The sequence below is a fragment of the Ictidomys tridecemlineatus genome, chromosome 13 (assembly GCF_052094955.1).
Source record: "Ictidomys tridecemlineatus isolate mIctTri1 chromosome 13, mIctTri1.hap1, whole genome shotgun sequence".
Taxonomy (NCBI): Eukaryota; Metazoa; Chordata; class Mammalia; order Rodentia; family Sciuridae; genus Ictidomys; species Ictidomys tridecemlineatus.
In genome coordinates this window covers 46,409,901-46,424,742 of record NC_135489.1, presented here as the reverse complement: position 1 = coordinate 46,424,742, position 14,842 = coordinate 46,409,901, and the positions used below count along the sequence as shown (strand labels likewise).

At 33.8% G+C, this 14,842-nt stretch overlaps 1 protein-coding gene and 1 pseudogene across 5 annotated transcripts in view; both read left to right on the top strand.

Annotated features, from left to right (window-relative positions):
• Nucleotides 1-14,394, top strand: part of Rbbp8 (RB binding protein 8, endonuclease) — an 88,159-nt gene extending 73,765 nt beyond the window's left edge. For all 5 annotated transcript variants that reach the window (XM_040274405.2, XM_005329035.5, XM_013360225.4 and 2 more), the window contains exons 16-19: nt 2,285-2,354; nt 4,205-4,301; nt 11,499-11,640; nt 14,153-14,394. In XM_040274405.2, coding sequence (XP_040130339.1) covers nt 2,285-2,354; nt 4,205-4,301; nt 11,499-11,640; nt 14,153-14,250 — 407 coding nt within the window. In that variant the 3' untranslated portion in view covers nt 14,251-14,394. The remainder of the gene's footprint in view (nt 1-2,284; nt 2,355-4,204; nt 4,302-11,498; nt 11,641-14,152) is intronic.
• On the top strand, nt 4,308-8,999 carry LOC144369839 (acidic leucine-rich nuclear phosphoprotein 32 family member E pseudogene; annotated as a pseudogene).
• Nucleotides 14,395-14,842: the final 448 nt, after the last annotated feature.

Sequence of the window (14,842 nt, the reverse complement as noted above, 5' to 3'; positions counted from 1 at the left end):
CATTTATTTAATTTTCTCAACCCTATATTACAAAGTCCTATTTGGTCTTCCTTCATTAGAAAGACCATTTTTTGAGGTAATATCTAAATACTTAATTAGGCATGCAAGTGAAAGTATCTAGAAGGCAGTTGGCATGTATTTAGAGTATGGACAAGAAATCCAGAATAAACAATCTGAGGGCAGAAGGTCATCAGCAAGTAGATGGTGTTTAAAGCCATGAAATATGAGTGAAATCACTTTGGTATTAAAAAACAAATAAAAAAAAGAAACATTTAGGGTTCTGACCTCTACAACATGGCAACTTTAATATCTCAGAGAAACAAAGAACCAACAAAGGAAAGTGAGAAAAAGCTTTAGATTGTGTGGTAAGAGGGAAAGACAGATGTACTGTTCTGGAAGCCAAGTGCACATGTTTCTGTATCTTCATTATACTTGTCCAAGTCCTCTCTCTTCTGAAATCCTTATTGAATCCAGCTGACTATTTGACATCTGATAAGCATCTTTAACTTAATATAGTCAAATTAGAAATCGTTATTTTTCTACCCAAATTTGATCTTCATTTGCTTCTCCAGATCTCATTAACCATAGTACCTCTCTACTTCATTGCTAAAGATAGAAGTGGGGGTGTCTCATATTTAACCTCACCTTGTCTAATACCATAGGTAGCAGTACTAGCTCTAAAATATATTTTATGTCACTTCACTTCTCTCCCCCTTGGCAGCAAACCACTGCTGTCTCACCTATTTTATCATAGACCTTCTAATTTGTCTTTTGTATCAGTTGTTTCTCCTCTTCAGAATATCAAGAAGGATGTACTTTAAATATAGACTGGATTGTATTCTTTTTACTTTAAAATTCATCAGTGATTAGAAGATATTTGAATAGCCATTAAGCACAGGAAGAGATGTTCAGCATTATCAGACATCAGGGAACAAATACTGCTTCACACCCACTGAGATTATTAAAAAGACTAGTAATACCTAATATTGGAAAGGTTGAAGAGCAGCTTAAACTTCCACATACAGAGGATAGAAATATAAAATTGTTAAGACTACTTTTGAAAATGGTTTGGGAAGCAATTTTTTTAATAGCTTCATAGAGGTTTGTACATTTTATATAGCTATCCATCACCCAGCAATTTGAATCCTAGATGGATTACCCAAGAAAATATAAAATATACAAAATAATGTGTTTAAAATGTTTTTAACCATACTATTTAAAATAGCTCAAAACTGGAAACAACCCAATTATCAACACATGAATGGAATATTACTTATCTAGTAGGAAAGAAATTATTAGAAAATGATAAACAAACATACCATATAATAATGTAGTTTTAAAACAGGCATAACTGAGTTATTTAATGAGAGAAAAATCACTGTGGGAAATTGAAACTCCTTCTCTTAGACTTTGAGGCCCATCGTGTTCTGATATCTGCCCACCTCTCCAGTCTCATCTCTCCCAGTCCTTACCTTTCTTCACTAAATCTCAACCATACTAGCCTTCTCATAGTACCGTAACATACCATACTTTTCCCTGTTTCCAGACCATTACCTGTAACATCCCCACCCCCACCTCTTTTCATGGCTAACTTTTCATTTATCAGTTACTACCTCTGTGTTCTTTCTCAGGTAAACCTTAACTGTTCATTCACCTGCTTAATGTTAACTGTCCACTTTCTTTCTTAAGTTCTATTTCTCTCACTGTAATGTAGACTCCATAAGGACAAGAGATGAGGTCTTTCTTGTTGTACCTTGTGTGTCCAGAACTTAACACAATGCTGAGTAAATTCTGATTCAGATTAGATAACAGTTGTACTAATTTGAGTCTAGACATCTTGAAATTCAGATCCCATGTTCTGAGTTCTAGTTCTTAAATTTTGTCCCCATTTTCTGATCAAATGCTCTATTTTATAGTTATAACCTACTTTAAAGACACATTATGAAAAATAAACAGGACAAGTAAGTGAGATGTACTAAAAGCAACCTTCTATTATTCTTTCTTGCCAGATGATAATAATGAATATCTGAGTAGTTTTTTTTAAAATACTTTCTGAGATGTAGGTGTTTAGTAACTGAGATGTGGTTCAATCAGCACCATTTTCGTTATGTGAATGAAAAAGAAAAAGTAGTGATAGAAAATTTAAATGAGTTGCCCAGGGGTCTAGAGTATGAAACTCAATAAAAAGGGTAGTTTTGATACATGTCATATTTCTTTCTGAACAAGCTAATTATTTCTCATTAAATTCTACACTCATTTTGTTACATTCTTGTTTTGTTTATAGCACATGTTGATAAACAAGATAAGGTCAAGCAGAGAGCATTTGTGGAACCATATTTTAAAGATGATCAGAGGTAAGTGAGTCTTTACTACTACAAGCAAGGAGATTAGAAGTACAACAGAGCTCTTTGTTGGAATATCTCCAAGCTCTTAAACTTTACAAATATAGGAATTTTTACTAGCACCACACTTTTTTTGTTTGTTTTTTGGTACTGGGGATTGAACTTGGGAGCACTTGACCACTGAGCCATATCCCCAGACCTTTTCGTATTTTGTTTAGAGACCACAGTGTCTCACTGAATTGCTTAGCACCTCACTAAATTACTGAGGTTGGCTTTGAACTCGAAATCCTCCAGCCTCCCTAGGTGCTGGGATTACAGGTGTGCGTCACCATGCCCGGCTATCACTCATTTTTTAAAAGAAAGTAGTTACAGTTTTTGTTTTTGTTTTGCTGTGCAGTAACTTCATGTTTTATCCCTAGCAATGGACACTTTGTTTACAGTCATGCTAGCACACATAATTGCTGCTATGAATAGCTTTGTACTCCCCCTTTTTGTATTTTTACTTATGTATCTTTGGGATAGATATCTGAAAGTAGAACTATAGAGTAATAATTGTCATTATAGAGGCGCACTAATTTTAAAAAAATTTATTTTTATTTATTCTGAAGCTATTAAATAGCCAGATACATAAGATATACATAAAGAAAAGATGATAAAGGTATCAATTTAACTTGGTTACTTTCGCCACAGAGAATTCTAGCAAACCCGGCAAAATGCATTGTGTTGTGTCAGGGACAAAAAACTTAGTAGCCTTCTAAATGATGCTTTATGTAAGGTCTTGCTCCTGATGGCAGTTTAATAGTAGATTCCTTAGTACATTGCAATTACTTCAAAAATAGAATAGCTAATATTCAAAGGAAAGGATAGAGCCAAGATATGTTCTGTATAAGTTTACAATTTCATGAAACTCTTTGGGAAAAAAAAAATATATTTGTAGCAATATTTTTTAATCATCCTTTCTTGGTCTTTCTTTTTAAATTGTCGGATTGCTTCAGAGTTGAGAGTTTTTAGGTGAAAACACAGCAGGAAGCCAGGTGCGTGTCACACCTCTGTCATCCCAGCTGCTGGGGAGACTGAGACAGGAGGATTGCAAGTTCAAGATCATCCAGGGCAACTTAGACACTCTAAAAATAAAATATAAAAAGAGCTGGTGTAGAACACCCCTGGGGTCAATCCTTAGTACTGCCAAACAAAAACAAAAAGGACCTGTAACTTCATTTACTTATAAAAACAGCAGCTAAAATTTAATATATGTGCAATTACCAACTCTTCATTTACTGTCTTTTAAGTGTTAATTTTTCTGCATACCTATACCTATACCTATACCTCACTGGCTTGGACCCTTCCTACGTTTTTAGTGGTTCACAATAGGATCCTGGCCATTAAAGAGAAGTACAAATTTTAATTGTGCCCAATATTTTGAAGAACTCAGGATAAGTAGAGGCAGCAAAAGGTTATATTTCTTTTGTACACAATTGCAAATGGCATACAAATGGATAAATCTGTTCTTCAGGGAGAAATAGGTTAGCCCTGAAATTTGAGTTTAACAATATAGTTATTAGCTTTTTAATTAGTTATATTTTACCTTCTAGCTTTAGCTTACTATTTTCTATCAGAAACAAATAAGAAGTAATAGTTCTCCTTCACTTACAAAGAAATATCCACAAATGGACTTGACATATAATAGGCATATATGTCATTGTTTTTCTAATATACTGAATGTGCATCTCAAATATAATGAATTAGTGTTTGGGGATTATTTCTCCTCTGTGCTTAAACCTTTGTTAATTTAAATCTTAAGCCAAAGATTTTTGCAGTAGCAAATGAGTTAATATTAAATTTAGTTTATTTTGTTCCCCCAGAGAGACTAGCTTACAAAATTTCCCTCATATTGAGGTAATTCGGAAGAAAGAAGAGAGAAGAAAGTTGCTTGGACACACATGTAAAGAATGTGAAATTGTAAGTACTAATGTAACCACTATTTTATAGGTTATAAATGCATGATTTAAAAATCACAGATACAAATTATATTTATATCCAGAAACCATGTTTGAGCCAGGAATAATAGAAGAAATAAATATATATATATATGTGAGCTATGACCTGAGAGAATGAATGAAAATGAAAGCCCTCAATTTCTCTTAAACAAATCCGAGGCCTAAGCCTTAGTTCTTATGACCAGTTTAAAACATTGGTACCATTTTTTTTTCTCTGTATTTATTTTGAAAGGTTCATATACATGTACTATTCAGGGAAATTTTTGATATTTCAATAGGAAATTTTTACTATAACATTATTCCTTTCACCAGCACTTGCAGAAGATTAGTTACACTTACCAGTATAAGCTTTTTTCGCTGTACAAAATGTGATGAATAAGCTTTGCTTCATTCTTAGAAGGATGTTTAAGTAGTTAGTGTTAATTAAATAATAATCCCAAGAAGGTTGTAGTTTTATTAAAATATACTGTTTTCTATTTCTTTTCTCACTATGTAGTAGCTGTCAGATGGCTTCCCCCAGCAATTTACTTCCCCATTTAAATTTCCTTTAGACTATGTGTCAGCTCTTCATCACTGAGACAAATTGCCTAAGGTAAACAACTTAGGAGGAGAAAATGTTTATTTTGGCTCATAGTTTTAATCCATGGTTACTTGGCCCTTTTGTTTTGAGCTATAACAAGGCAGGAAGCAGAGAGAGAGAGGAAAGGACTAGGGGCCTGTTACATCCTTAAAGAGCATGCATCCCCAGTGACCTTCATCCTCCAGCTAGCTCCTACCTTCCTAAAAGTTCCACCACCTCCTAGTATCAATGTCATATGGAGATCAAGCTTTCACATGAGCTTTTGGGGGACATTTAAGATCCAAACCACAGCCAGGAACTGTACCACACACCTTTTAGTACCAATCAAGAAGATCACTTGAATTTAGGAGTTTGTGATTCATTCCCTCAACTTAGTAGACCCTATCTCAAAAAATAAAAAACGTGATCTAAACCAAAACAAGCTAAAAAATTTGGTGAGCAAGCACATTAAAATTACATGTGAAAGTATAAATATATTGCCATGGGGCTGGGGATGTGGCTCAAGCGGTAGCACGCTCGCCTGGCATGCGTGTGGCCCGGGTTCAATCCTCAGCACCACATACAAACAAAGATGTTGTGTCTGCCGAAAACTAAAAAATAAATATTAAAAAAATTCTCTCTCTGTCTCTCTCTTTCTCTCTCTCTCTCTCCCTCCCTCCTCTCTTAAAAACATAAATAAATAAATAAATATATTGCCATGCAGGTAAGCACTTGATGAAAATATGCAATCATAGTGGGAATACTATAGTTTTATTTTGTTTTTGTTTTTCTTTTTTTTAACATATTTAGTTGTTGATGAACCTTTGTTTAATTTAGCTGGGAAACAAACCTAGTGCCTCACCCATGCTAGGCAAGTGCTGTTCCACTGAACCACAACCCCAACCCTATAGTTTTGACACAAAAATTTTATCCATGTTTGCATGAAGTTCAAATTCTTTATGATCATAGTTTAAAATAGTGAAATCACTATTTTGAAAAGCAGTTTGGAAATGTAAGCAAAACCACCTATATCATGAGTTTTCATAACACAACTTTAATTCATAATTTAACTAAAGAACATGTTCTCCCTAAGTAAATCTCCCAACTTTTAGTTATAAGCATAATTCTTTATGATCTAGAACTAATCCTACTAATTAGAAATCATTGCTAGAAACAATGTCAATTTACTTTTCTTCTGATAGTCATTTTCTATGCTATTGTCCAGTCTCTGAAAACCATTGTTTCATACATTTTATATAATTTTTTTAAGATACGAGGGTGAATCATTTCATTATTCCATCATGACCAGAAGTGACACATCCTGTCTCGTGTACTTAAAATACTATCCATATACTTATAATTACTAAATTTATCCCATTGCCTATTCCACATAGAATATGTAGTATACATGCAGTTCTCAAACGTCACCACTGAGTCTCCTTCCATTGATTCTACTTTGAAAATATATCCCATTTTCATGCTCTCATTAGCTCTACAGCCAATATCCTGGACCAACTACTCTCCTCTATTTATTTATTATTTTAATAAGATTTGCTTTTTAGGGCAGTTTTAGATTCACAGCAGAAATGAGCACAAAGTACAGAGTTCCCATATACACCCATCTCCATTTTTTGTCAGAAGTCTAATCTCTTTACAACATTCTTCAAACACAATAGCAAATGGTCTTTTCTCCCCTAGTGATTATTTTAGAATAAAAGTTAATTCATATAACCCCTCTGCCCAAAACCCTTCAGTGTCTTCTCAGCTCACTGAGAAATAGAATCTGAAGTCCTTATCAAGGGACAGCAAACTAACATGCCATCTCCTCTCTCTGGATTCTACTACTCTCTTGGGATTGCTATGTTACAGCTGCACAAGCGTATTGTTGTTTCTCAGATAACGTTTTGGTTTCATGGTGAGCCACAACCCCAACCCTATAGTTTTGACATGCAAATTTTATCCATGTTTGCGTGAAGTTCAAATTCTTTATGATCATAGTTCAAGATAGTGAAATCACTATTTTGAAGAAGCTTTAATTATGTAAGGTCATCTCATCCCAAAGCCTAGACTCAGGTAATAAAAGCTATACAGCAAAGAGAATGATGAAAAACATGCTCAAAAAAAAGTGTTCCATGGCTGGGGCTGTAGCTCAGTGGCAGAGTGCTTGCCTTGCACGTGTGAGACACTGGGTTCAATCCTCAGCACCACATAAAAATAAACAAATAAAGGTATGCTGTCCAACTAAAAATAAATAATTTTTTTTTAAAAAAAGTTACAGAGACTCTCTTAAAGCCTTTAATCTGTGTAAAATTAAAATGTGTAAAAAAAAAGCTTTCAACTTAACTTCTACCCCTAAGTCTATCACTTTCAGTAGTTACCTTTGGTAAATTATCATGTAGATTTTCATCTCCTCAAGTATTTGACTAAGAGTGTATGACTACCACCTGTGTTTTGTTAAGCTGTAAACTACTGCTTTGTTTTCTTGAGGTCTAGAGCTTGAAGACCTGTATAGTTTAACATATAAGTTTTATCTAGGTCTGTAAGCAGTTCAAATTCTTTATGATCATGGTTGCAAAAAATAGTGTGCCTTTGATCCTAATTGAAAATACAATATAAAGGGGGAATTCATGAATCCTACAGCATTTAAGTGTCAATCTTTATTTTAAAAAAACTCTAGAGATGCTCTGAGCAGCCATTGAAGGGGAAGGAACTGCTCGTGTGTGTATATATGTGTGTGTGTGCGTGCATGCGTGTGTAGACGCACGCAGGTATGTGGACAAGGAGGTGGGGGCAGCCGAGTTAGAGTTCTAACTCCTTGGACTCCATTTGCTATTCTTTTCTTTCTCCCCCACATCTGTCTGGTGGTAGTGGGCGTTTAAATTTGCATTTCTTTTCATTCATTTTCAGATCTTTTAAAATTTTAGGGTTGGGGGTAGTGGGAAAAGCAGGAAAGGGGAAAGGAGGAGCAGAAGAGCAGGAGGAGGACATGGAGATAAAGAAGAGGATTAACATGGAGTTAATCCTCTTCTTCCGCCCTGGGGGAGGTGACAGAGTTAGTTCTTGATAATTGCCTGTGTGTCCCAGGGGAGGTGACAGAGTTAGTTCTTGATAATTGCCTGTGTGTCCATGGGGAAATTGAAGACCTGAATGACACTTTTAAAGAACTAGAGTTTCTGAGTATGGCTATTGTGGAATTAAGTTTATTGGCCCAACTTCCCAGCTTAAACAAACTTCGAAAGTTGGAACTTAGTGACAGTAATTTTTGGAGGCTTGGAAGTTCTGGCAGAAATATGTCCAAATATTACCTACCTCAATCTGAGTGGAAACAAAATCAAAGATCTCAGTACGGTAGAAACTCTGCAAAATCTTAAAAATTTGAAAGTCTTGACTTGTTTAACTGTGAGATCACAAATCTGGAAGATTACAGAAAAAGTATTTTTGAATAGCTGCAACAAATCACATTCTTAGATGGATTTAATCAGGAGGATAATGCAGCACCTGACTCTGAAAAGGAGGAGAAGGAGAATGGAGATGAGGAGGAAGATGAAGCTGGTCCACCTGAAGGATATGAGGAAGAGGAGGATGAAGATGATGAATCAGGATCAGAATTGGGGGAGGAAGAAGAAGTGGGCTTTTCTTACTTGACCGAGAAGAAATTCAGGATGAAGATGATGATTATGTGGAAGAAGGGGAAGAGGAGGAGGAGGAAAAGGAAGAAGAAAGTCTCAAGGGGGGGAAAAGAGGAAACGAGATGCTGAAGATGATGGAGAGGAAGAAGATAACTAGATCATTCTAAGACCAAATTCCTCAACATTCCTAGGTTTGCAGTAGAGTGATCACTTCTTTGTTTTTTCATGTACGATAGCTATCCCTAAAGAAGATACTGTGTAACATAGAAAAGTGTGGTTTTACTATTTTTGCCTTATCATTCCAGTTAAGATTTACTAGTCTGTTAATGATCATGTTGTATGTAGAGAAAAAATTTCATCGACACTCCCCCCATTAAGACATTCTCTAGCAATTATATTTAGAAGCTTAATTTTTCTAGTTCAGGTTCATTGTATTAGTAATGAAAACATGATTGCTTTTACAAGTGAAGTTTGGTGCATTTCATTCATAAGATTTTAAAGTTATTTATAAATTAACTGAAATTACAGTCATCTGTAATATGAAATGACAGTGTCTTGAATAAGTTGGTTTTTTTTTTTTTTTTAAGAGATGATCCAGGGATCTTTATTTTGAAGGCATTGACTTTTTTTTAAATAGCTAAGGATATTTGGGTGGGTTTTTTTGTCACATGAATTAAGTTGGAAAGTAGAAGCAGAATAATAAAGGTTCTATTCAGCAAGATAGTTTATGGATTTGAGGGAGGTTCTAGTCAGTAATATAATTCATGAATTTTGTGGTGATTGATAGGCAATGCCTATACTAAGTGAGACATGCAGCTGAGCCCTTTCTGTAGGCTGCAGATCATGACATGCCACATGCCAGTGGTTGTTTATTTTCTTTTGTTTTAGGTATGCATTTTTTTCTCCTCATCAATTTCTTTATGATCACCTTCCCTTCTTATTGACTCCTCTCTCTGTATCCCAAAAGAAAGCTGGGAACTTCTGGATACCCAGAAAACCTTTAGTTTTATACCTCAACCACCTTTTCAGATCTCTCTGGGTTTTAAACAAAGTAGAAGAAACTGAGAATTTTGACTGACAACACATAAGACCATATAAGTAGGATGAAGAGAGTAAAGAAGCAGGGGAGGATTTTTGAATTAGCATCAGTGTCATTGCCTGTTGATAATTAATGAGACATTTAAGTTAATTTTTAAGTTTGCATCCCAAATTATTTGGGTACCAACCCTGTGCAGTATTTATAATTTTTCTGAGTAGAACCTTTAGTTGTTCCTATAGTTTTAAAACATTACCAAATGTAGCATTTAATTGGAATATTGTAGGCAGTTGGAAAAATATTTGAGATTAAATATTAAAATTAAGACTTATTTTCAAGTGACCATTAAAATAGAAGAATATTTGGAATAAGTACAAGTGTGTGCTTACTTACATAGTTACTAAATAAAATATAATGAATAGACAAGTACATCTCTGTTTTTGTCATGGAGGCTCCATTTTCAAGGTTATTTCTTTGTTTAGCTTGACTATCTAAAAATTTTTTCTTTGTTTTGAATATTTGTAATGCAGGTTTTTAAAAGTGTCAGTAAACTAATTGAAGCTATTCTTCTCTACTGGGACACATTTAAATTACTGAATGTAGTACTGCTGCTGCTTGTTTTTGTTTTGTTTTTTTTGTCTTTTTTTTTTTAGTTTAAAATATATGACTTGTCATTTTAAAGGTTATTTGTGGAGAAACTAAAAAGTTGCACAACTGACTGAAATAAAACACTTGGAATAAATTTAGTAGGGGGATCAGAAAGTACAAAAGATTAACATTTTTCTCCTAATTGTTAACAATTGATATGCCCTGCTTTAGTCTCTAAGAATTCTTATTACAATACTATGCCAGATTATAAAATACTTATTTTTAAAATGAAATCTATGTATTGACTTTCTTATCAATCATCTTATTATCCAATCAAAATTAGAGTTTTTTGGTTTGAAAACAACACATAGTGAACCTCCAGATAACTTTTAAGAACTTATTTAGCTTTGTGGGTGGTATTTTCATGCAAATAAGTAAGGGGGGTTATATTTTGTAGAAGTTTGGGGTCCTATTTTAATGCTCTTTGAATTCTAATATGTATATAGTGTGTTAAGTTCTTTAAGAATCTCTCCTTAAACTTTGAGGTTAATACTCTTGTGCAACTGTGTTTTTTAATAAAGCCATGACAGTGTTAAAAACAAATCAAAAAGCAGTACTCATGATCATTCTTTGATTGTTTCTGACTATTCCCTGTTTTTCCTGTGACTGCTGTAACTTAAAAGTTTTTGAAACAGAATTGCTTCACATAAGTTGAAGATTTGTTATTTAAAAAAAAACCTCTATAGAGATAAAAATAAATTTCTTTTAAACACATGTTGTATCTAAATAACAGTTGAGAAAACTGTAGACCTCTAATTTTTTACTGGTCTGGCAGAATGAAGAGTTTGTACACAAATTAACATGTCGTGAAGCACATGGTAAAGTTCAAATGGCTTTTTTTTTTTTTTTTGCATTAAAGGAAAATACAGGGTAGGACACCTGTAAACAAGTCAATGTAGTACCTCAAGTCCATAAAAATTTTGTATAAGGACAATAAGAGGCCATTTTCATGAGAATGAGTTGGATTATTGAGGCAGATACATTTTTTGTTTTTTATTGCAAGTTGTTATTGATGGAATAGGTAGCATATTAATTTATATTGTAATGCAAGCTCCTTTTCTGACTTGTGAAGCGAACATTTTACAGACCATTACCAGCACTGATTACTGTAAATAATTAATACTACAAGTTTTAATTACTGATATTATTACCAGTGAGTATTAAGTTTCCTTAGAATACTTAATATTTCAAACAGTGACATGTTTGGCTTCTAGTTTATGGTAAATTAGCATGACACTCTTTTTTTTTTATTCCTAATTGAAAACACTTTCCAATTTTTGTTATTAGTATTATGCAGATATGCCAGCAGAAGAACGAGAGAAGAAGTTAGCTGCCTGCTCAAGACACCGATTTCGCTACATTCCACCCAACACACCAGAGAATTTCTGGGAAGTTGGTTTTCCTTCCACACAGACTTGTATGGAAAGAGGTGAGAATATAGATTGTAAAACTTTTGGAATTAGTTGTTTTAATATTGTATATACCTAAGTCTGGACATAAACCTTTTTCTGCGCAAATTAAGTACTAGTTATGTAACATAATAATAAATTTGTAAAGATAAAAGACTTGCCTTCAACTCCTCTGATAGTTTGAGATCAGACATAATTTATGATTTTACTTGAATGAGAGACTTTTTAATAAAAGAATCTGTTACAAAGTTTATATTTTGAAACCTCACTTAATCCAGAATGCCAGGTGTTTAAAAACTGTATCTGAGTTAAAAAAAAAAAAAAAAAAAAAAAGATGTTTGTTAGATTATTGACATGCTGCTGGCTCCTTCAAATATGGCACTTACATTTAATTTAAGAATGTACACATCTTTTAAAACTGCCAGTAAAAGATCATGAGTAATGATTTTTGTTGCTATCTTGTCAGCATTATCACTCACTAGAAGTGCAGTGTTTTAAAAATTCATACTTTAGCTTTCTTGGTTTATATTAATTTTCTCTCAAATTTAGTTGTAGTGCTCTGAAGTCCTCATGTTATACTGTCTCTGGGTCGGCATACTCCCATTTCTGTGCTCAGGCTGCGACTATCAATCTAATCATTCTCAGTACAGCCATGTAGTGCATAATGACCTTTCAGTCAACAATGGGTCACATATACAACAGTGGTTCCATAGGATTATATTGCCCAGCAATGATGTTTCCATCTTAGTTTGTGTTCATACACTTTGTGGAGTCCTCACAATACAATTGTCTAATGACATATTTCTCAGGACATGCACCCATCATTAAGCCACGCATGACTGTACTTGGGCAATATAATCATTCATAATCACTCATAATCATTGTTCCATTTTGGAACTTCATTGTGACCATTGTTCTAAATAAAATTAAATGATCTAGAGTCCTTGCCTTTAAAAGAGTCATTCAGTTAAGCAGCATCCATTGCACAAACCCATCACTATGAAAATATTCTAGGGGAACTTATAAGAGCATCTAATAGCTAGTCTTTGTGGTAGGACCTCTTTATTTCAAGATTTTACTCCCTGTGTTTACTGCATGCTTAGATACTTTTTTGTCTGTATAAATCTGATTTGCACAGACATTTAATTATATATTCTTTTAATAAAAGAATGTACTTTTATGCCTTATGAAACTTTTTAGTTCACAATCATTCTAAAACATAAGGGATGGATAAATGTTCATGTTAAATTTGTGCAGTTTGCTATGTTCCCAGTGCACCTCAATGAAGAAAATGTTTAGAAAAAAGCCAATAGGACAGAATATATTAGCTAAGCAGAGATTAATCTGAATTCTTAGTATATTTTGCTGTTTTCACCATGATCTGAAGACACCCTGGTTATAGGCCAAGTCTTGTGGTTTTATGAAAGTCTTATTATGAGTTTTATGAAAATTGTAATATGTTTTCTGAGATGAGACTGAAAATATAGTAAGTTCAGAGTATATATAACTTGAAATTCAAATTTATGACATTTAGTAGCTCTCAGGTCTTACGCCTAGATTTAGATAAATATCTAAAAGTTTTACCCACAAGAAGATAGAGTAGCATTGAATAAGCGTTAGAAAATAAAGATTATCATCTAGAATTTCAGTTCAACCTTGCTATCTTATGCTAGCCTCAGTTAGGAGTTGTAGGTCTAGATGTATGACTAGCAAAATGGAAGAAACTTACTCACTTTTAGGAAGGTTTTTATATATTTTACTGTGAGATAGTTTTTCCAAAAGATGCAAAGTCTTGGATAGCTATTAATCATATTTTCACTTTCCTCATTAACAAATTGGAATAAGTCTCCTTGATATAATCTCTGTCTGCCCGGTCGCTACATTGGATCATACAATCAGGCTAGAACCTGTGTTTGTACCCCTGGTAAGTTCCAAAAGTGTGGCAGAGCACAGTCCTTCCCTGAAAATTACATGAGTGGAAACACCGTGGGAGAATCTTAATGGTCTGAAGAGTATAAATGCATGTCATCTAATAAACAACTAATTCAAAAAAATCTTTAATAAGCACCTAGAATTTACCATAATAGAGTTCATGTTTTGTTCCCATTTACAACCTCTGGGAGGCAGAATAGGAACATACCTAAGAACTTTGGTTCTGGAATTAGAGGTTAGGCAAGGTTCCAGCTCTTCCACTTCCTAGCTTTGTGAACTTGATCAATTGATTCAAACTCCCTGGGTCTCCATTACCGCATGAGTAAAATAGGTATAGTGGAAGCTGCTTCACAGGAGTGTGAGGGTTGTCTGAGTTAACATATCAAAGCTTTGATAAATGTTAGCAGCTTTTACTGTTACTATAAATGAGCAGACTGGTGCTAAGTAATACAGTCATTGTGTTGCACAGCTAAAAAAAAAAAATCACAAGAACCACACAAACTTAAAAGGCATTATATAAAGACAAATAGTTACTGGGTGTGTACAGAAATAAATTTATGTTGCAAGTATACTCTTCTAAATTTATAATTTGTTTTTAAGGTTACATTAAGGAAGATCTTGATCTTTGTCCTCGTCCAAAAAGACGGCAGCCTTACAACGCAATGTTTTCTCCAAAAGGCAAGGAGCAGAAGACATAGATTTTGAAGCGAAAACAGAAGGATAGAGAACAGTTTTTCCCCTATTAGTTATTTATAGTTAAGTTGGTATTAAACATTGATTTTTTGATCTTTTGTAAATTGATTTATAAATCATTTTTCTATTAAAAATGTTTCTAAATGTCATTACCTTACCATGCAACTATTTAAAAGGTGGATGTGTTTATATTTCTTGCTTTTGCACCTTTAAAATAATAAGGTGCATTTTGCACTCTAACTTAAGAGTTGTTATTTACTTTATTTGGTAATTATAGTTTTGAAAATATGATGATTGTTGTCCATGATTTGTTCCTCACAGATGTTTTCTTTTTACTCCATCATCCTTATATTTACATTCAGCGTGACTTCATGTTAATCATTGCAGATTTTCATTCTCTTAATCATTTGCTCTTTGGTAGTTCATACCAGTGACATTTTTTTAAAAGGCTAAATTTTAGTAACCCACTTAACTCTTTTTTTTTTTTTTAATTTTTTTTAGTTGTCAATGGACCTTTATTTTTTTATGTATTGATACATACAGTGCTGAGAATCAAACCCAGTGCCTCACACACACTAGGCAAGTGCTCTGGCACTG